At 39.6% G+C, this 21,855-nt stretch overlaps 1 protein-coding gene across 1 annotated transcript in view; it reads left to right on the forward strand.

The window, feature by feature from the left end:
• Nucleotides 1-20,502, forward strand: part of vegfc (vascular endothelial growth factor c) — a 61,743-nt gene extending 41,241 nt beyond the window's left edge. Inside the window, exons 5-7 of the mRNA XM_056371463.1 lie at nt 7,163-7,305; nt 15,735-16,059; nt 19,394-20,502. Of these exons, the coding sequence (XP_056227438.1) occupies nt 7,163-7,305; nt 15,735-16,059; nt 19,394-19,502 (577 nt within the window). The 3' untranslated portion in view covers nt 19,503-20,502. The remainder of the gene's footprint in view (nt 1-7,162; nt 7,306-15,734; nt 16,060-19,393) is intronic.
• Nucleotides 20,503-21,855: the final 1,353 nt, after the last annotated feature.

The raw sequence follows: 21,855 nt of genomic DNA on the forward strand, positions 1-21,855 counted from the left end.
GAGATAATGATTTAAAAGACAAAAGGCTTTAAAGATGATTGTGTGTGTGTGTGTGTGTGTGTGTGTGTGTGTGTGTGCACATGTGTGTGTGTGTGTGCACATGTGTGTGTGTTTGTGGGGGTTCTATGTAGAATGGGGCCTAGAAAAGCTGCTGTGGGGATGATACTTATCAAGCCGGGACACACTGACCTTCAGCATCAAAAAGACACTCTCCTGTAATGCTGCCCACACACAGATCTGTGATCTGTTTCCTGTCTTAGGTCCTGTATCTTATCTAGTTCTATAAAACCAGCTCTGCTTGGTGTTAGATCTCTAGCTACCTAATTATTCTTAATGAATGAAAAATCATAAACTAGATGTTTTGCTTCTAACTGAAACCTGGTTAGACACGAATAGCAAAGCAACTCTTATTGAGGCATGTCCGTCTGACTACATCTCCCATCAGTCAGTGAGAAAGGAAAAGAGAGGGTTACCATCATTCACTCAAAGCAGTTTAGTTATACAAAGCTCGACCTGGGTAAATTTTCATCTTTTGAATATCTTGCCCTCATGCTGTTCTCATTCTAATAATATACAGGCCTCAAAACAGTTTCTTCCAGAATGCTTCAGCTGGCTGCTCTTAACATAATAATTAATAATTAATAATCAATAATTAATAATATCTCTATAGCATATTTAGAGCACTTTTCTAAACCCATGTTACAAAGTGTTTTACACAAAGCAGCAGAATAAGACACACAGCTCATATAAGGCAACAGAATTGATGCGGAGCTCAACAAGTAACTTACTCATTGTAAGTGTCAGGACTGATGTCTAAAACTCATAGACAAGAATCTAGTTTCTAAAATACTGACAAATTTCATTGAGAATCTGTCTGTGGGGAATATGAGTGATCCTCGAATCATCATGATTCAACAGAGAACAACTCACATTCATAATGACATATCAGCTGAGTGTCAGCCTACTCATTTCCTGCAGAGTGACCAGAGACATGGAGCAAATGTGTGTGTGTGTGTGTGTGTGTGTGAGTGAGTGTGTGTGAATGTGTATAGGTGTGTGCCTCAGATCTTATGACTATATTGCAGTCTTCTACAGCTTTAATTTCAAAATCCAAATGTATTATTTCCTGTAGTTCTGATTCTGGCATATATTATGGCACATAATTGATAGGAGCAAATAAACTATATTAACTTTAAAGCTCCATATTTTCTTCTTCTCTTGTGTTTTATTTGAAGTGTTGATCCATGAGAAGATATATTTGTGGTTTTAAGAACAAAAAGCCATCTCAGTGTAGTTTTACATCTCCTCTCTCAGGCTTCTCTCTGGAGCTCTAGTAACAACAGGTTGGTGAGCCAATCAGAAGAGAGGAGGCTCTTCTGATTGCACAATATCAGTGGATTTACCACTGAGCAGAAAGGCCACATATAGCTAAATAAAGCCATTATGATCAAAGATGCCAAACTTAAGGCGTGATAAGAAATGGTGAAGCTAAGTGAAGAGCAGTCAGTGTGGAAGAAATGAGATGAAAGACAGACTGAAAAAGATGTGAAAGGATGAAAAATGATTAAAAAGGCACAGGGAAAAAGAAAACAGGAACAATTTAGCTTGAGAAAACAAATACCAAGGTCATGTGGTCTTAAGACAGCAAACAGCAGAGCTGCTGCAGCACAGACAGATATCAGTGTCTCTCCTCCACTTATCTCAAGTCGACCCAGGAACCCTCTCTTTGATGGACATGTTTATTTACCTGCAATATGCTTCCTTCAAGTCTCATAATGATAATAATTGATATGATATCCTGTTAATATAATAAAAAAATAAATTCATAAATAAATCTTACAACAAAAAATATGTTATATTATAAAATGTAATAGAATAGAATCTAAAATAGTGTGGTGGTGTCATGACAGAGAATAGTATTTATTACATATATATATATATATATATATATATTATGAACAACACTAAATTACGTAGTGATGGATGTTGAGGTCAGGCCGGTCTACCCCCCCACCACCAAGGAACACGTCCAGGGACCTCAGCGAGAAATAGGGGCGCCCTGACACAACCAAGAATTAAACCAGAGTTAGCTTTTGCAGCTCTGCTAGCGGCTATGCATGTATTTTTGCAATAATGGACTTAACACAAGTGATTTGATTTATTGTGTTAGCATGTTGGACTGCTGCAGCTTTGCTATCTTTACATCGAAGACCACTCTGAAAATAAGTGTTGGACTTTTTTGTGCCACCCTTGACCCTTGTTGTGTGATTCAATGACCTCCTCTTCATAATGTTAAATAATCAGACCTAAAGTCAAAGTCTTGGGTCATAAACCACAGTATTGGACAAATTGAACTTTTGACCCGATGAATGCCATAGAGGAAAGGTTTTACAGTTTATGAACAAAATTCAGTTATCTTCTCCTTCTCCTTATTTCATTGTATTTGAAAACATGTCACAGAGTTGCATTTTTGGGCCCCTCTGCTCTCAGCCGTAGTTGGACCCGATATTATTTTAGAGGATCGACAGGTTGTCCTCCCACCTGGTGAATGGATGAGAGCTCAAGAACTTAAATGTTTTGCTCTTCGGTATGAAAAAATATTAAAACTGGTTAAAATAATGGGGTGTTGAGTGGCGCAGTGGGTTGAACTTTCCTTTGCTTTTTACAAAGCAGCACTGAAATGCTACATGTCCACTTGCAGCTCCTGGAGGCTGCAATCATTTGTTGTTACACAGTACAGACTCACACAAGAAGTGCAGCTATTCCCTCAATGTTGTCCGTCCTGGGGACAACTGAAAAGAAAAAAGCCATGGTGGGCTAAACAAGCCTGTTGCCACTTTTTCTATTCCCCACTGTCTATTGTCATTTCTGTAACTATCACAGAGGCAGAAGGTCTTTAAAGGTCCATAGAGTATAAAGGTAGATCTACATGTGTTGTTTGATTATAGATCAGGTCTAGCTTCTATATTAATACTGTGAAAGTATCAAAGCCTCAGTCCACAGAGAAATGCACACAGCCTGTATTCAGAAACTGAGCCTTAAAACCAGCCGTCAGGACTTCTGGAACTTTGTGATGTCACAACAAAGCAGTAATCACCATCTGCCATGCCCCATTCAAACTTGCACGATTTGGTTTCTCTGAGTGTTTACCTGAAATCTGCTATATTTAAAAGACAGGCTCTTCCACAAATATATCTTCTTATGGATCAAAAGAGACGAGAAAAGAGACAGTGTTTTTACTTTTCTGAAACAGTTGTTGATTAAATGTAACAGTCTTCTGTATTTGGAGTCAAAGCTGTCAACATTGTTGTCAGTCTTGGTTCACCCAAGACTGACAACAGTGTTGATCATGAGTAAACAGAGCCCCTCAGTGGCTGTAGCCCCACCCAGGTAGAAACATTACCAGCAACCACTGGTTCTGCTGCATAACACTCACCAATAAAGAACTTTTTACATTTCAAAACTGAACAAATGCTAGAAGGCAAGCCAGCAGTGACATCCCAGAGACATCTCATCACAGATAATCCTCTGATACTTCCCTCTCCCTCCTGACCGTCTGATTGAAGCTGACCCAAGAAATCCTCCTTTGATCGAGGTGTTTATTTGTTCTACAGCCCTTCAACTGGCTTATCACGGGCTGTGGGTTAAGAGAGGCGAACTGCACTTTCACACGCACACACACATCTGAGGAATCCTATTTCTTGAACCAATTAAGTGCCCAGTTTGTGTCCCAGCCAATCCTTTAAGATCGGATAGACAGAGCTGTGTTTGTTCTGGGTTTATGCCAGTTTATTTAGACTTTTGAATTTTTCAAATGAGATTATACTGGATTTGTTTGACAAACCCGGAGAAATCAGATACAAATAATAGGACAATAATCTCAAATGGACAGATGAGCATGTATAAAAAGTGTGGACTGAAATGAATATCAACAGGAAATGCCAGTAATTAAAGCTACAATATGCAAGTTCTGGAGACCCAGCTAGTGCTAGCTTGAGACTGGACAGCAAACCACTCTGCTCCTCCCACCCTGCCCTCTCTCTGCCCTGTTAGGCTCCACCCAGTCCTTCACCCACATCCTCGTCATGTTCGCTGTCTCAGCTGAAGCAGGAATCAGGACCTCATTATCCAGTGAGTCAAATAAAGACATCTTCCAGCAGCTAATACCAGCCGGAAGCTTCGGTGTGAGAGAAGCAGAGGACTGGAAGGGCTGTCACATATTGTGTAAAGTGTTCACATTTTGATTGACAGCTGTAAGGTCCCACCCCTGGCTTTGGTCATCTTAGCAGTTTTGATGTTTTGGAGCATATTTCAATTACAAAATACTAGAAATAGAAGTCTCACAATTGATGTTTGGAGCACAGTAAAGAGGACCCGGATGTAAACACAGGCAGGTGCAGTGAAGGACTTCAATAATGGAAATAGACTTAACCGCAAAGGGCTGCAAGCAAGTCCAGAAAACAGACCGGACCAAAGACTGGCCATCGACAGCTGCTGCAGCACAATAGACTGTCCAGCAACAGCTAAATGGAAATGGACCAGTATATATATATGCAGGGGAGCTAATGAGGGAAATTGACAACAGGTGTGTAGGTGACCCGGAGAGTGGGAGGCAAGCAGGTGGATGTGGGAGTGAGGTGAGGAAAGTCAGAGGACATCTGGTGGGTAGATGGAGAGTTGCAGTGACTGCAGGGGTTCACAGAAATGGAGGAGGGAAAGAGGGTGGCAGAGGGGGACAGAGACAAAATGTTGCACACTGTTATAACTTTAATAACATCTTAGTGGTCTCCCAGAAACTATACTACACTACACACAAACATACTCCCAGCAACAATCCTTGTACTATACCCACCTCTCCCACTCCTGGCTGAACTGTTAGCAAACACTTTTATGGGCTCAAATTAGGGTCAAAAAGACTTTGAACTAAAGTGATGTTCACAAATAATTCCAAAGCTTGTATTTGTAAATCAGCCTTTGTAAAGCTATGAAATAATTCTGCATGAGAAATTCAAAATTGTGCATGTGTAGAAAAGATTTGTATTGATTTACAGCTAATACAATTATTTATGAATATCTCTTTGCTAGATCAAAATACTTTTGATAGTAATTTGAGAAACAGAACAACCCGTGGATCCCTCTGGAGGGCTCTTTATGCGCACCTGTCGACTTCATTATTTCCTCTCCATCACTTCACTTCAGTTTAGGTAACATACACTTTGGTTTGAAGCCAGAAAATATCAGGAAGAACGTATCAATTAGTATAACAGTGAAAAAAAAAACATCTTAAAAAAGCAAAGACAGGAGAGACAGATTCCTGTAGATAACAGGATGTATACCAAACTCTTGACTGTGCAAAGCTGACAGGAGCTAAACAGGCCAATGGTTAATTATACCAATGAGTTAAAACTGTCCAGTTAGGCCCATAGGAGTGTTGATTCTTAGTGTGAATGGCAGTACTACAGACAATATTCAAACTACTGTGTAATGGAGCTATAAATAGATTGGAACTAATGCTGCTCTTCTCTGTCAGTTAGTGACTGTATGTGGGTAAATACTGACTCAGCTGCCATTCTGATAAATGATCTCCCTCACACTGCAGTCTGTATTATCACAAATAAAAAAGGGTGCTGCAATGATTTTGGTTGGAATACCAGACTGGATTCACTGATCTCCCCTGCAGAGGTTAGTTAAAGGACTGAGGTTGAAGAGGGCAGCTCCCAGTGTTCAACAGTATGAGACGGTGCTACTACCAGTATCAATGTGAATCTGCCAACGACTCCTCCAACCTGAACAACCACACACCTCCACCCTCTCATACAACTCATCAGGGTTTCTCCTGAAGCGCCCCTACAGCAGCCATACCAGTCCTCGGTAGTCATGGTTACAATAATAAACATACCGACTGTACAGGTACATACCTACCTTTGTCACCATGGTAACTATAATAATGGTCATGGCTTGGTTAGGTTTAGGAAAAGATGGTGATTTGGGTTAAGATAAGTACTTCCGCAACATTACGCAGTCTTTGTTGTCATGGTTACAATATAAACAGCTGGTTTCACATGGGGATCGAACACCACTCTCCTGTGTCATATTCATCCATCCACCACAACCTCCTCCTGACGTGGACTTTGTCTCTCTTTATACTACATCACCGCACTTTTCCCTTTGCTCCTGTGATCACTACTATGACCACTAGATGTCGCCTAGCAACAAAATATAACTATGGGTGACAATAACCTGCTGCACAGACGAACTATGGGCTCATTTTTTACAGAACAGTCTCTAATAGGTGGAACTGTATGAAGGCAAAAAGGTGCCACAGGAAAAGAGCTATGTCATTTCTCTGGACACAAGGTAACATAAGCCAAAGGGTTAACCACAGTGAAGCATTTTTGTTTTGTCTGATATTTCACATGTCAATATCAGGCTATTAAATGCATCCTCTCAGTCACCCTACCATGTACACAGGGGTTTGCAAAGTCAGATACTGTGGACTCCCACTGAGACTAAATTAAAACAGTTTTTGCCATGTCAGTGAGTTAGCTATGGGGCATTGTTTTTTTTAACCTATATTAAAAAAAATTGACAGATTAACACCATTAAATGATTAGCTATTTAATTATTAATTGAATTAGCCTTTAGCAGTTCTGGTTTGTACCCATGGATGCACAGACAACTGTCACTGGGTTCCCCTCATACTGAAGAAAACTTCACAAGTTGTAGAGTTATAAGAAATGTTTGAAAAAAATTTGATCTACACTTTCTGTTTATTTCATGTGTATTTTCAAGTCTGTCCTATCACATTCACATCCACATCATGACTCTGGTTTTTCTGAATAATGATTTACATATAATTGTGTCCCTTTTTATGTGGTTGAAAGTCGGGTCCACCATGCTAAAGACATGTATCCAGATAGGGTTGTGCTACTGTGCATCATGGCTGCCTGGAGTTTGTAATAGTTATTTCAACTTAAACCTTTTATCTTAAATGCATAATGTCATTGGTACATAGCAATATAATATGCAGGTAGGAAGTACTATCTATAAAATCTATACAATATCTAATAAACTACAGTGGGAGTTCTGTGTCATTTTCAGACAGGAAAGCACCTGTGGGGCGTCAGGGTCAACTGTCTCATGAAATGTGTCTCTCTTGAAGGTGTCCGATAGCCAACAGGACATGTCCTCCTGGTCAGGCTTGGAGCAGCAGACTATGCTGGTGTGTCAGCATGGCCGCCATCATGCACCACAACACTCCTCCGTCCCCGCTGCCCCCTCCACGCCCCTCCCAACAGCACCTTGGTGAGTGTTTACACATTTGCACACAAAAAGGTTTATCTTGTATCTCTGGTTCATTTTTTTCAGAAAACACTACAGAGGAAACTGTGTTTGCTTATTTTTTCTGCAGCAGCTCAGAAAAGAAAAATAGGAAGAAACAATTATAGCAGGGAAATTACCCTTCACTGCCAACAATATCAAGACTGCAGTAATGAGCAGTTTAAATGGCAAAGCTGTTAGAGGGTGTGTGTGGTCGTGTTCTTAATACCTAATGTGAAACCTAAATAGATGCAATTCATGAGTGACAGAGGAAAACAGCATTTGATGTGGAAACTATGCAAAGCTGCTCTTTGTATAGCACTGGCTGCATTCTTCAAATCCAACATGCTGGTTAAAGATTGGCTGCAATCTTCAACCAGCACTCTCCTCTGAAGAAATGTACATATGAGAGAAAATTAAAGCTCCATATAGTCTAAAGGTAGATGAGGTCTAGGTTCTATATTAATACTGTGAAAGTATCAAAGCCTCAGTCCACAGTGAAATGCACACAGCCTGTATTCAGAAACTGAGCCTTAAAACCAGCCTTCAGGACTTCTGGAGCAAAGCAGTCACGACTCTCAGCCACGCCCCAAGCCCCGCCCACCTGGACCCACCATCCCACCTTGCAGGATTTGGTTTCTCTGAGTGTTTTCCTGAAATCTGCTTTATTTTTATTATATCAATCAGAAAACAGGCAGCCAATCAGAACAGAGGAGGCTCACCGACCTATTGTTACTAGAGCTCCAGAGAGAAGCCTGAGAGAGGAGATGTAAAACTACATTGAGATGCTTTTTGGTTCTTAAAACCACAAATATATCTTGTTAAGGATCAACACTTCAAATAAAACACAGAAGAAGAAGAAAATATGGAGCTTTAAGACACGTGGACAAATGCACTGCTGTCTTTCAGTACCATTACGCACACTGATAATTAAACTAAATAATGCTTTTGTCTGCTGATTGTTTCCTTAACACCAACTTCAAGATCTGCAATTTTGAAGTTCTTCATTTTAGTCTTGGGTGACATTTCTAAAGGAAACATACCCTCAATGGAGCCAATATGCAGAAAGTGGGGTGGTGTTGATTATGCAAATTTGTGCAGTTAAGAGAGTTTAGTGATTCCTACTTGGAACAGTCAAACAAACTGACTTGACAGAAAAAAGTGTAGGGTCATTAGAGGTTTAGAGGTTTAGGGTCATATAATGACAACTGCATAAGGTCTGTTTATGCTATTGACCCATAAAGCTCTCTTATTAATCCCTGTTCAGACGTGCTTTGAATTTGATGCTATGATTTACCCTTAAATCAGACATATTGTCAAGCTTCTATATCTGAATAAAATGGACAGAAACCTGCCGAAGTAGTTTGCCAACTAGTATGTTTTCTATGAGCACGCATCAACAAATTTAAATTATATGTAGAGAAGCTGAGGTTCCCCTGCCCTACCTGGAGCTGAGAGAGGAACAGCTGATCACCTGTTGTCTCTGATCTCAACCAGTTTTACTGTCACAGTAAAGTTTGGTTCCTCTGACGCTAGAAAAGCCAATTCTACAGATCAACCAGTACAAACAAATATCTGCCAATAAATACAGGTGATCAGTGCTGCATGATGACGTGTCGCCGAGGCCTGCAGTGAGCACACATATACCAAAACACTGAAACGAACACACACTGTTACTGGAGCCCATCTTTCTCTGTGTTGGTATTTGTGACAGGAGAATGTTCATGTGCTCAACAAAGAGTATTTATGACTGCAAGTGCGTTTGTTGAGAGTCTGTATGTGTGTGTTTGTGAGTTTCTGTGTGTGTGTTTGGCTATGATAACACTCTGAACTCAGTGTAAACAAATGACAAGCAGAAGAATGTGGAGACCCTGGAGTAGCAGATTCCACAGACACTCACGCACACAAGTCCACTCGTATGAATGAAAGGCGCAAAACAAATGGCCAGTAAACGATAATGGGGGAGATTTTTTGGTGTTGAATTTTATTTCAAAACCAAATTCAGAAAAAAGTAGGTGATTTGGTTAAATTACAATGGCTATGAGGAAATTATGTGTTTCTCAAAAACTAATGACTGTGCCCTTTGACCTTTCCTCCATATCAGCATTAGGCCTAAATCTCCACCTGGACAAAATCTCATGATCAGATTGTACATTCATGTTGATGAACCCTTTCCTTATCAGATACATGAGCTTTCCACTAGCTCTGCTTATACAGTACATGACGACTACTTTAATGTTATCTCCCCCCAACTTTATTTATAAAGCACTTTTTTAGCTATTTTATAGGGTATAATGTATTATAATACATCCATGTGCACTTGTTGTTCGGTGCTTTTTACTTAAAAAGTCACAAAGCATTGAACAAGTGTGTCCCAGCCGAGTTCGTCACTTTTTAGTGTCCCCTGGAAACATTTCTGTTGCGTATTTTCGAGTATTTGCAGCTCATGTGTTGTCAGACTGATGAAGATGATCTACTTGCATGCAGGGCGTTGAGCTTTCAGGGCCACCGAATGAGAAAGATACTGCTCCATACTTACACTGACACATCAACTTATCTCCACGGACAAAGGATTAAGTTTCAATTTCTTAAACATGATTTTGACATTTCTGCAATGTGAAAAAGTGATGTGATGATTAAGGAACTACATTTAGTTAAAATATGTTAAGCTAATGTACCTGCTCATCTATACTCTCCAAGTTCTACATCCTTTCCTTTAACTCTTACCTCCCCTTTTCTTTCTGGGGAATCTTAGCTCCCACATTCATTTCATTTTGTTAAATAAATGAATGACATTGAAGCAAATCCTCCGCATTTGCAGACATGTTGTAAGGACAGATGTCTTTATCAATCTGTTACATGATTGACCTGTGGACTGACTAAAGCCCTCTGAATCCATTGTGCCACTTTTAATCGCAACAACATACACACTTCTCATGATGGAGAGGGACCCAGAAGTCAACCCTCAAATCTTAGGACATTAAACAGAAATTTGGCAAGTAGGTTTGACAAACCATGGCAGGAGTCCAGTAGAACAGACCTGAATATTAGGAAATATTACACAAATAATTCCCCGTGGCAGAGCTCCCCCCAAAACATGTGTTGATGTGCCTGAAAAGGCTACAAATAACCTTGCCATAAAGAGTCAGTATGACATGGTGGTATTTGAATAAGGAATAGCGAGTTACAGATGAAGATGGATGATCACGTCGTTGTGAAAAAAATATGAGTATTATACACAGTGTTATACACACAAAACTTCTGCCAGAAAGTTAATAGGGGATGAGGGAGATACAGTCAGGAACAAAAAGCTTTGACCCCTGACTGACTGTCCACAGACTGCACTAAGCCCTCTGCTCTGTGTTCAAAGGGGCCAGAGTTACTTTCTCCCAATTACAGCAACATTTTTATCTGGCAATTTAGCGCATTGTGCATTAGATAGAGTTCACACTTAAACTAAGAAAATGTATCCAGGGGCAACATGTAACATGTCGGGCCTGAGTCACTCTTTACCACACAGACCTGTAAATAGGACATCATTCACATAGAGGAAAAGTCACAAGGACAATGTTGGGACCCACAGGAAGAGGGACATGGAAAGTGAGAGTTGTCCCAGAGTGGTCCATGTCCCAGCACAGAGAACCCTCGGTGTTGAAAAGAGATGTCAAGGAAACAGAGGCAGAGGAGGAGGAGAGGGAGATAAAGACGGACAGAGAGAGAGAGAGAGAGAGAGAGAGAGTGAGAGAGAGATGATTGATTAAATTGTGGGGTGGGGGAAGGGTGAACCTTTTTCAGCTTATGAAGGGGGGCATGCCAGAAAAAAAACACTTGACAGTGTTCCAATTAAGACTACAATACAACCGAGACTACTTCCTGTAACTTTTCTTCACTGAAAAAATAAAACGTAGGATCAACTTACAAAAAATGAAGTAATCGATCACATGAAATATTTGACATTGCCTCAATGTAAAGTATTTATTCAGTTTAACCTATACTTTTAACTTGATGCAAACTATTTTCTGAAAGTGGAGCAAACCAAATATTTCATGTTGTCCTAAACATAGCCAGCGTTACTGACTTAATATAAATAATCCATTCAGTTTAACCTTAAATGTTTAACTCCATTCAAACCATTTTTAAGATTGCAGCAAACTCATTATTTTACATCGTCTCAAAAGGTTTTGACTCATTCATTTACAACCACGACTCCAGCGTTTATGTAGAATCTGTTTACACCTTCACAATAAGTGTAGTTCTGCCAAAATGCAGAACTACAGAAAATTAGCAAGGATGGAAAATGGTCGACCTTGGCTCGTCTATGTCTCTTCACATTCTGTCCTGGGTGGGCCTCCTCTTGAGACTTGGGTTTCGAAGAATTCACACTGCTTTAAGTAGAGTCTGGTAGTTGGCGATTTTTGCCCTTGAGCCTTTGTTTCCATCCATAGGTCTCATTGAAAGACCCTGGTTCTCTCAGGCAGGGGTGCTTCCTTGTCAGTGCCTCATCGCTGAAGTCTGTAAGGTATTACTGATACTGAGGAAGAGTCTTCACTATCCAGTCCAACTGAAGGGGTGCTACTCATTAATGGATGTTGTAGAGTTGTAGAATCAGGGTCTAATTCTAACTTTAACAAACTTTAACAAATATTTCACAGTCCTTCATTAGATATAGCCTAAGTTTTACAGTGTTTTTCACCTCAGTGCTACAGCCAGAGCTGAAGGCATATTGTTTTCAGGTTGTCCTTATGTACGTATGTAAATGGATTTATTTTTTTTCTTTGCACAAGCCATTTTGTTCGCATGTACTGTGCATGTCTATGACGTGCACACTTACCAGACGGCACCTCTTCCTAGTAGGCGCCATCATCAATAAGCATTTGCTACAGTCCTCACAGCTATTGTTGCAGATAACATTAAGTTAGAAAAACACACAGCCCACAGCAGTTGTGGGCAAGTTGGCTTAGTTAACGTCCCTTTAGGTATACAGCTTGAATTATGAATGCTCGGCTATCAAGCGTGATTACTGAAATTATGGCCAGCACCAAGGACAGATATACTAGCCCTATACTAACGTTAATGGTATGCAGAGTATATTCTTTTCTCCTTACCAGTATCAACTTTCCTCATTCTTCCAAGTGTTGCATGCTTGCATCTAGTAACAGCCAGGTAGGTGGCAAATAGCCTTAGATGTAAAGCACAATCAAGAAACTGACTTTTAAAAACTCACCAGCAACGTGTTGTTCCAGGATCGATGTCTTAGTTATTCAGGATGGTCCACAGACTTCACTGCAGACAGTTTAAATTACTTTTGTTGTTGTGACATTGTATTTTGGTCAGAATCAAAGACACTGTGAAACTCAAAAACTTCAGTGAAAAGCAAAGATAGAAAAATTGCAATGAACAAATGACAGAAATAACAATTGTATGACCCAGGTGTAAATCAAGACATATACCATGACTCTTTACTGGAAACCAGTTCAAAACAACAGCAACTGAGTCTGCCTGTCCAGAGAAAGCCATGCTTGTTCATTATTTTGTGTTTTATTAGATGTTTTTTTAATCTTTGGTGAAAGTGTTATTTTGTATAAAGAGGTTAAAGGTTTTTCTGCAAACTGTTTCCCACCACAAACAATGAATGGGAGCTTACCAAAAACAATAACAGTTTTCCTTAACATAGCTTCCTGATAATACTCGGAGTTACCACAAGTCACTTAGTTTCCACAGAGGTAACATTTCTCACCCCAGTAGTAACTAGCGTTTGTGTGGTTGTTTATGCCCAATCCCATTTCTCATTTTTACACCTATCCCTTCCCCTACCCCTGGCCCTTGGAACTGAGTTACAAGAGGTAGTGGTTGAAATAATAATAATAATAATAATAATAATAATACATTTTATTTGGCAGCGCCTTTCACAGCATTCAAGGACACTTTACAGAAGATTAAAAACACAATAAAAATAATAAATACAACAGACAGTTAAAAAGAAAGCAATGAAATTACAGCGAATATGCAGATTGACATTTACATTTAGGACGTCATATGCCATCAGATGGGGTGGGAATGTCAATGCAAATGCCAAAATGCGGGATTATCATGCACAAATCCGTAATAAAATTGTAACATTAACGATAGCTACAGAGACATCAGCATACTACTAGTGATTTTTTTTGTGGCTTTTATGAAGCAGAAGATCATAATTAATTGAAACAACATTAAACTACGACAATACAATGTTTGTCGTAATTTTAAATCTTTATTAACAGAGGAAATTACATTTGTGCGTTTCCTTGGTCGCTTGGGCCGGTTCCGCAGCCCCTTTGATGAAAATCTAGTTTTTAACTAACTTAACTTATTTATATAAGACAAAATAATCAGTCAACACCATGACTCAGTGTTTCCACCTTGAACTAAAAACAGATTCAGACAGCCAGGGTTTCATATGTCACAAACCTAAGGAACCAATCCTGTCAACTTGTGGGGACGGGGGGGCGGGGCTAAATTAACATGAAAACTTGTCGTCAGTTTGCATTTGCACAGCCACTAACACCGTGTCAGCCACTGCCAGTTACAAGCTAACAAACAACATAAACAAATAAAAGATGCTAACTACGCTAAGTGTTCTGATACGTCTGCTAGTCTCTGGTTCTGGTCTCAGACTCCTCCTCTGAGTCTGGGTCTGACTGAGGCTCAAACATGTGGCTGAGTCTCTCTGATGTTTCCTCCTCTCACCATCTTGATGCTCTCTGCTCTTTCACCTGTCCACCTGGAGACAGCAGGTGGTGGGCGGGGCACAAGGCCTGATCCAGATTTCTCAATCAGTAAGTAAGAGGAGATGAGCTTCAGACCCAGTTTTCCATTTTTTTTTTAAACTTTTTATGTGGGAAAACATTATTAAACAAAATATATATCATGGCAGAGGATTTTTTACAGAGTTTAAAACATGTCTGGAGAGGAACTTCAAATAATGTTATTTGTTGTCTCAATTACACAATTTATAATTTTGTTCCCCCAAAACGACAATTTAATCAGTAATACAAATTGTGGATAGTTGGGTCAATTTAAGAGAAGCTGCTAGAGTTTTGGCATTAATATTTTATCAATATTTAATGCAATAAATGTAACACAGTTAACAGGTACAGAAATATATGTCTTCAAGTAGTTGCCTTCATATTGCATAACAACACTGGATGCTAAAATAGCACAACATATTTATCCCTCTCTTTTGTGCTCGTCCCCTTGACTCTTGTTTGGATCCTCTGTTGTCTTCATTTGTTTTGGACGTGGATATTCTTCTGATGATGGCAATGAAAAGTGTTGTGTTCTATCTGACGTTCCTTAAAACACCAGTGTTGCAGATATCACCCAGGGGCAGACATAAACAATTTAATAGCAAACATGAAACTAATTTCAGTTTGCAAGTTACTAATTTGTCATTTCAGGACAAATTAGTAACTTGAGGGAGACATTTAACAAACGGTTTCACCACTGAGAATTCAAGAGTTTGTTGTCATGGAAAATAAAGTTCCATAAAGTCCGTGTAAGGACATACTGCTACGCTGGAGAACACACCAGCATTTTGTCTTTGTTATCTCTGTTTGTTCATCTGTAGAAACACAAACACACACACAGATTGAACAGTCTCAACATCCATTTGCCAGACATTCTGTTGCTCTCTCCTCCTCAGTTTTTTAGCTAGAGGATGATTTGCCAGTGTTGAAAGAGAACCATCTGTGCTATCCCCGAGGAAACAGAGAGCACCACTACTCTATTCCAGGAATGTCTCAATTTCATAGTTTATCAGTGATCTCAAACAACTGCCACGCACACTGTTTTTATATGTAGTTGTGTAACATTTTCAGTAATAGCCAACATTTACAACTGTGTTTTGCGTACGGTATCAGTTTGTTTCCTTAAAACCTACAGCAGCAAATGACCACATCAGTAACCCTGTTTCTAAGTTTAGTGAGATTATACTCACTATACTGTATATGTGGTGCATATTTAAAGACATGTTTTTATAGTTTTTGATAGAGTATGTGTAGATCAAGTCATATACTTTAGTGACATCTGCAATTGCTTCTTGAAAGTGTAACCACATATCTTTAATGCTGTTTGGATATTTGTTTCATTCTTCAGAAATCCTGTACAAAATGGTATGTTTTAAGAATTTATTCTTGGGTTTATTGATAACATATTGTCATTTATCCACACACCAAACCATACCAAAAAACCTACTGTAGGATTTGTCATCTTATTGACAAAGTGAATTTATCTTCACAGAAACTGACTCATTCTGGGGAACTCCACCTCCATTCACACTTTCTATCGGTGTACAATCTGTGTCTTCAGCCAGTGACCTCCTGCCCAGACTCCTTTAAATAACAACTCACTCTGTGTGTCTCCTTTCATCTCTACAGACATATTTTCATCAGATGTGTGTGGCCCGGGTAAGGAACTGGATGTGGAAACCTGTCAGTGTGTGTGTCGTCGCGGGGATCAAACTCAAGACTGTGGCCCGAACCGACATTTGGACCGTAATACCTGCCAGTGTGTTTGCAACATCCCGCCTGCTCCCTCCTGCCCACTGAACCACGTCTTCAGCAAAGACACCTGTCAGTGCACGTGTATCAAGACATGTCCGAGGCATCAGCCCCTCAATAAAACAAAGTGTTCCTGTGAATGTAATGAGTCGCCCAATAAGTGTTTCCTGAAAGGTCGGAGGTTCCATCAAGCTACATGCAGGTAAGGAGGGATGTTGGGCGTTCGGTACCATCCAGTGTTTGGTGATTAAAACAACACTTTTAGCAGGAGAGAACTTAGCGCTTAAAGAAAGAGAAGCTTTGCCTTAAGCTTGGGACAGACCTGGAGACTAGCTGAAACCTACAAAGACTCGACAAAATGCACATAAAGAATAAGGTGGTACAATTAATGTATTCATCATAATGACAGAAGGACATGAGCACAAGTGTAGTGCAAACATGAGAGTCTAATCATGAAGGTTTAATTTCTAAAGGATGGTGGTGCTTTTCTGTTGTCCATCCATCCATCCATCCATCCATCCATCCATCCATTCACCCATCCATGCATTATCCCATCCACCCATCCATTATCACATCAGTTTTCCATCCATCCATCTACCATCCATCCATCTAACATCAATCCATCCATCCATCCATCCATCCATCCATCCATCCATCTAATGCTGGGGTAATGAGCAATGCTTGGTAATGATTTCTGTGATAAATCTTCCATAGTAACATCAATATTCTTTTAATTAAATCTACCCTTAAAACCAAAATCCATTATCCTTTTCATTCAGCAGACAATGTATCAGCCTTTGTAACTGTGACAGAAACAGAACTGGTAGATTAATAGTGTTTCATGGCCATTTAAAGAATATATAAATCTATACAAAACCAAAATAATTTTACTTCACACAAAGTTGCTTTCTCATTCTTCATTGCTGTATTTGAAACAATATTGTCATGTGTTATGTGAAGTGTGCTGGCATAGAATTATTATCTTATTTATGCGCAGGTTTGTGTAATGATCAAATCAGCAAAAAGATTTCTATGTCACTTTGATGTGAAGGAATTTGGCAGCTAAAGTTCTACTTGTATTTCACTGCTTCAGTGGTTGCATCATCACCCTGTGCTAACCCACAAGTTCACACACACACACACACACACACACACACACACACACACACGCTTGTAATGTTAGTGGCTGTGTGTAGTCAGAGGAAAGCACTGGTCCAGCAGTGTAGGTGGTTGTTCCCGGGAACCTGGTGTGTAATACAAGACCTCAGTTTGCTAATGACTTCTCCTAGCTGTCACTTAACTATTTCCTTTCCCTGCACAGGAGGAAACACACACACATACACACACATCCATCCATCTTGTCCAGTCTTGACCTTTCGTGACCCTGTTTGAGAGTGATTTATGAGTATAACATAGCAGTAGGAATCTAGTGTCTGGGATCCGGCACTCGTGTTAGTGTGTACGTTTGAAATAGACCACGTGTGTCTGTTTGAGTCTGACTCTGTGTATTTCATCATGGGTTCATAGATATTCATAAATATTCTGTCGTCCACCATGTGACATACCGTGCAGCCAGAAAGGCGGTGGCAATTACAGGTGTTGATGAGGTGTGTAAGTGCTACTTAAAATGGGAATGAATCCCTCCAACACTTCATGTGTTCGTGGGAATTTCATGGATCCGCTGCTTGTGTAATCCTTCGAAGAGGTGACAATCAGGCCTCGATTGTGGGCTGGGATTAACGAGATATGAGCTATTGAAGGCCTGAACACTAATGTCCAGGAATTTCCTTACACAATTTCATTATTGTTCGGTTAAAAAATTCTCTGAAACAGGATTATGCCACTCTTGTGTCAGGAAACAAAAAGAAGTGAAGCTAAAAATTTTTTCAGCTTTGACGAACTGTTCTGATGGAAACTCTGGTGCTTCAGACAAGGGCTGTAAATCACCAAGTAGTTCTGAAGGCTGTAGTTTTTACTGCCATGAAATCTAAACCGTAGTTCTTACCTTTGACCCTTGGAACACACAAGAAAGTAGTTACTGTTGGTGAGGCAGCAGAGGTTCTCAATCATTGCAGCAGTGTTTGGCTTTACAGAAAATCTGCAGACCACATCAGACAGCCGTGGAGGTAGACTGTTAAGTGACCAGATTAAAATAGAAAATGCTATGTGAGTAAGTGGTATTTATGCACAGCGGTAAGGAATCTGTTAGGGGACTTTGTAAGCAGGTTTATGGTTGACTGCTGTCTATAAAAAACCTTTGCAGTCAATATTTCTACAATAAATGTGCAATAAAACAAATGATGGTTTGTAATCAAAGGATGAGGGGTTTCCTTCACTAACAGCACAAGATGTAATTTGTGACAGAGCGGTAATAAAAGCCAAGCATCACCACCAGAATCCAAACACATGACAGAAACATATATTTTTTTATTGATATCATTGTTCATTTTCTGAAATGATTTTCCTGTGAAGTCCTGTCTGTCTGTCCTAGAACACTTTGGCTGTGAGGCAGAAAATATTACAATGAATTACAATGATATGAATATATTTCCAAATGTACCTCAATATACTGTAAAGTACCTCGATCTCAGAACTCAAATCAGATTGTGCCTTTAAATACAGTATAGTGGATTTCAGCTCTTCAAGTGGCCAGCAACATGACTCTGATGTTGCTCTGTGTCTGCTGGATGAGTAAATAGGCAACTGTTTGCTGTTTGCAACTGTTAGCTGGAGTTTTTCTCCCAAGTGAAACAAAATGAATAGATAAAAAACAAAAGGTCAATGCAGTGATAAGGTCTGAAACAACTGTTTCCATTCAGCACTAGTTATTTCCACCTGTCGAGCAGCCTGAGGATTCATGCTCCCCAGAGGATGATTTGACTATTTTGGTGATACTCTATGTTTTGTCAGTCTCCACCATCACATTTCTTCCACTTTCTCCTTCATAACACTTTGATCCATGAATAAGGTCTCTAGGACACTTATGGTCAGAAGTCCTCAGAATAATCTAATGGCAATGTCTGCTGGTCAGTTCACCACATTAAGCAGAGATGAATATCTCAGAACCTATGAGATGGAAAGCCATGAAATTTGAATAGACAATGATTGTCCTTGGAGGATGAAGTGTAGTCCAATCCATTAGCTCTAACTTTAGCATTACTCTTACGACCATACATCAACTTTGCAAACAAGATATCAAATGATCTAGCTGTCTGTTTCTAAAAGGCATGTTGCTACAACATGTACTGAGCACTTTCTTGGGTAATAAATCCAACTACCTTATTGTATCTCTGACCCTGTAAAAAGATCTTCTATACATACATGGAGTCATGGTGATTATAATGTTGACTGCAACTTGCAGGCCCACGCTAGACCATATACTCATATGAGTAAGAATGAACTCATTTCAAACATAAACAAATAAGGTGTTTCATCAATTTGCTGGTTCCAGACCAATATGTTTGACCTACTTTAGAAACTGCTGTTATGTTGTTAGTTTTGAAGCTAAATCCTGTGTTTTTTCTCTTTCATTGCAGTTGTCTCAGGCCTCCCTGTGAGGTCAGGAGGCGAAGGTGTGAACCAGGTTTCTCCTTTAGTGAGGAAGTGTGTCGCTGCGTACCCTCGCACTGGAGACGGGTGGACTAACTGCTGGCTAATGAGATGCTAACATGATGCTAACGAGCATATAACAAACTTATTAAGTAGAATTCATCACCCATCCCCTGTAGACTTGCGGGTCACGAGTATCCCAATCAGCTCTGATGGCAGCTAAGTGTGCGGACCCTGATGAACGCGGGAACCTTAGTGATTTGAGTGCAGGTATGGGAAACTCTGGTGATTTGAAGGCGGGAAATGCACTGACTTGGCTTTGAGGACATTTTAATAAGAGCACGACTGATTAGAGCCCAGGAATGAAGGAAGGACTGAAAGAGAGTCAACACTCGACACTTGTTTTATAATATTGTCTAAATAATTTGTCTTAAAATATTTGGGGGGTTTTGTATTAATTATGTCTCCGTATTCTTTATATTAATTATATAATTTATTAAATGTTATTTTTCAACCTCTGTTTATTGCAATTTCAATCTTTTCCAAGAAAATACACTGTGATCAGTATTTTTGTATCATGTAAAGTATATGTGTAAAATAAAGTATACTGGATGCTGAATATTGTTAACTTAGTTTGTCATCCACTCTGTTTTGGTGTCTGTTGCCCTGAGGTTTTTCTGCTGTTAATCCACTTCAGCATCAGAAATAAACACTCTAAATTCTAAATTCTGGGTAAATTCTTAAGGTAAAAAGGTAAAAAAGTTATTTTGCTCATAGTGTGAGGTCTAGATTTTTTACTTTTAGAAAGTCCCTTGGTCTCCCTCTATTGACTTCAATTTATTTCATATTTGTGAAACTGAGAGTTAAACCCAGACAAGTTGAATGTTTATACCTGTGAGTTACAGTGGAATATACCGTGTAGAACACTTTGATTAAGGAAGGCAACTGTGATATGAGCTGAGGATTTAACTCTCTCTGTGTTTGTGTTTCTCAGGCCTGTCTGATGTTTAAAGGAGGTATTTGTAACTTTTGCTAATGCTACATAGTTAGCTGTAGCATTAACAGCTGCCTGCCAAGAGCTTCGGCCATCGTTGTATTACAAGCCAGAGGTTATAATATATACATAGGTTTCCCTCTGAGCAGCTACTTCTTCAGGGCAGAATGGATGCTACAGAGACGAGGCTGTGGCTATCTTGTTAGCATGCTAACTTAAGTAGAAGAAAAGAAGTAATAGAAATAGAAGCAACACAAGTAACATTGGTGTTGCTTTCCACCAATGGGGACAGCTCTTAGCGAGTAAAGGTATGTAAGGTAGTAAGGTAAGTTTGATGCTGAATTTGTTTAAGAAATGAGGTTATAAATTCTCCATCTCACCTGAAGAAACATTGTTTTTCCTATTTTAGTGTGGGCAATAAATCATTTGTCGATGTCACAAAGCATGTGGAAGGTCAGTTCCTTTAAGGAAGGTAACTGGCTCCAGTCATCACCACTCACTGCTGTGCATGTGCTGGTCTTCCCCGTTCTGAAGGGACCAAAACCCAACCTGGGACCCGAGCTGGACTGGACTGCTGTGATATTCAGGTCTGTTTGTCAATTTGTCCAATACCAATTTGGGTATCAGCTGTGATCATGTGGTACGTCACAATCAGCACAGAGAAAACTGTGAGGCGAGGGGAAGATCGAGAACTTTACAGTTCATTTCATAGTTTTCAGTACTGTCTGGTTTAATTTTATACTTTAATATAGGCCTAGGTTATACATTCTTTGATTCTCAGAGAGTAAACGTGTTTTGAAGGCTCTTGAAGTGTCAGGCAGATTTGCAACAGGCGATAAATAAAAGTTTTTTAAAGTTGAACCAACATTAGTGCCTCTTTTCCCGTCACAACGACTGAACTCATACAATATATTCAAACTTTGTTCAAATTGTCTTTGAAAAGGAGATAAACCAAATCTAATGAGGATTCGTTTTGTTCGGACAAGGGAACTGAAGCTGAGTTTATTTTGGGAAAATCAGTAATCTACAAGATTTCTGCTGTTTTTGGAATTTGATTCACAGCTATTAAACATGTATGTCCTTTGTCAAGGTGTTGATCAGCTAGCTTCAGAATGTTTCAGTGTTGGTGCAGGAGGTGTGAGGTGAAATACTCTGTGAAGCATAAAAACAAGTTGTTTTGGTTGCTATGACTTTACATTCATTCGTAGGACATCATGCTTATCATTATTTTCACTGTGGCTGCTTGTAAATTGATCAAATGAATCCATAGATCATCATGCTGCTGTCAGGGTCTGTTCGGGTCAACATTTTGGATCAGGGTGTCATTATCCTTGAATCTATTCGGAGTGGGACTGGTTGAGCATGAGTCCCCCTCAAATTGGGACTCTCTTAATTAATTTGGTAATTAATTGAGGCATGTGAGGTTCAGATGTGTTTGTCACAGGTCTGTTTTGG

Source organism: Seriola aureovittata, chromosome 3, assembly GCF_021018895.1.
Source record: "Seriola aureovittata isolate HTS-2021-v1 ecotype China chromosome 3, ASM2101889v1, whole genome shotgun sequence".
Lineage (NCBI taxonomy): Eukaryota > Metazoa > Chordata > Actinopteri > Carangiformes > Carangidae > Seriola > Seriola aureovittata.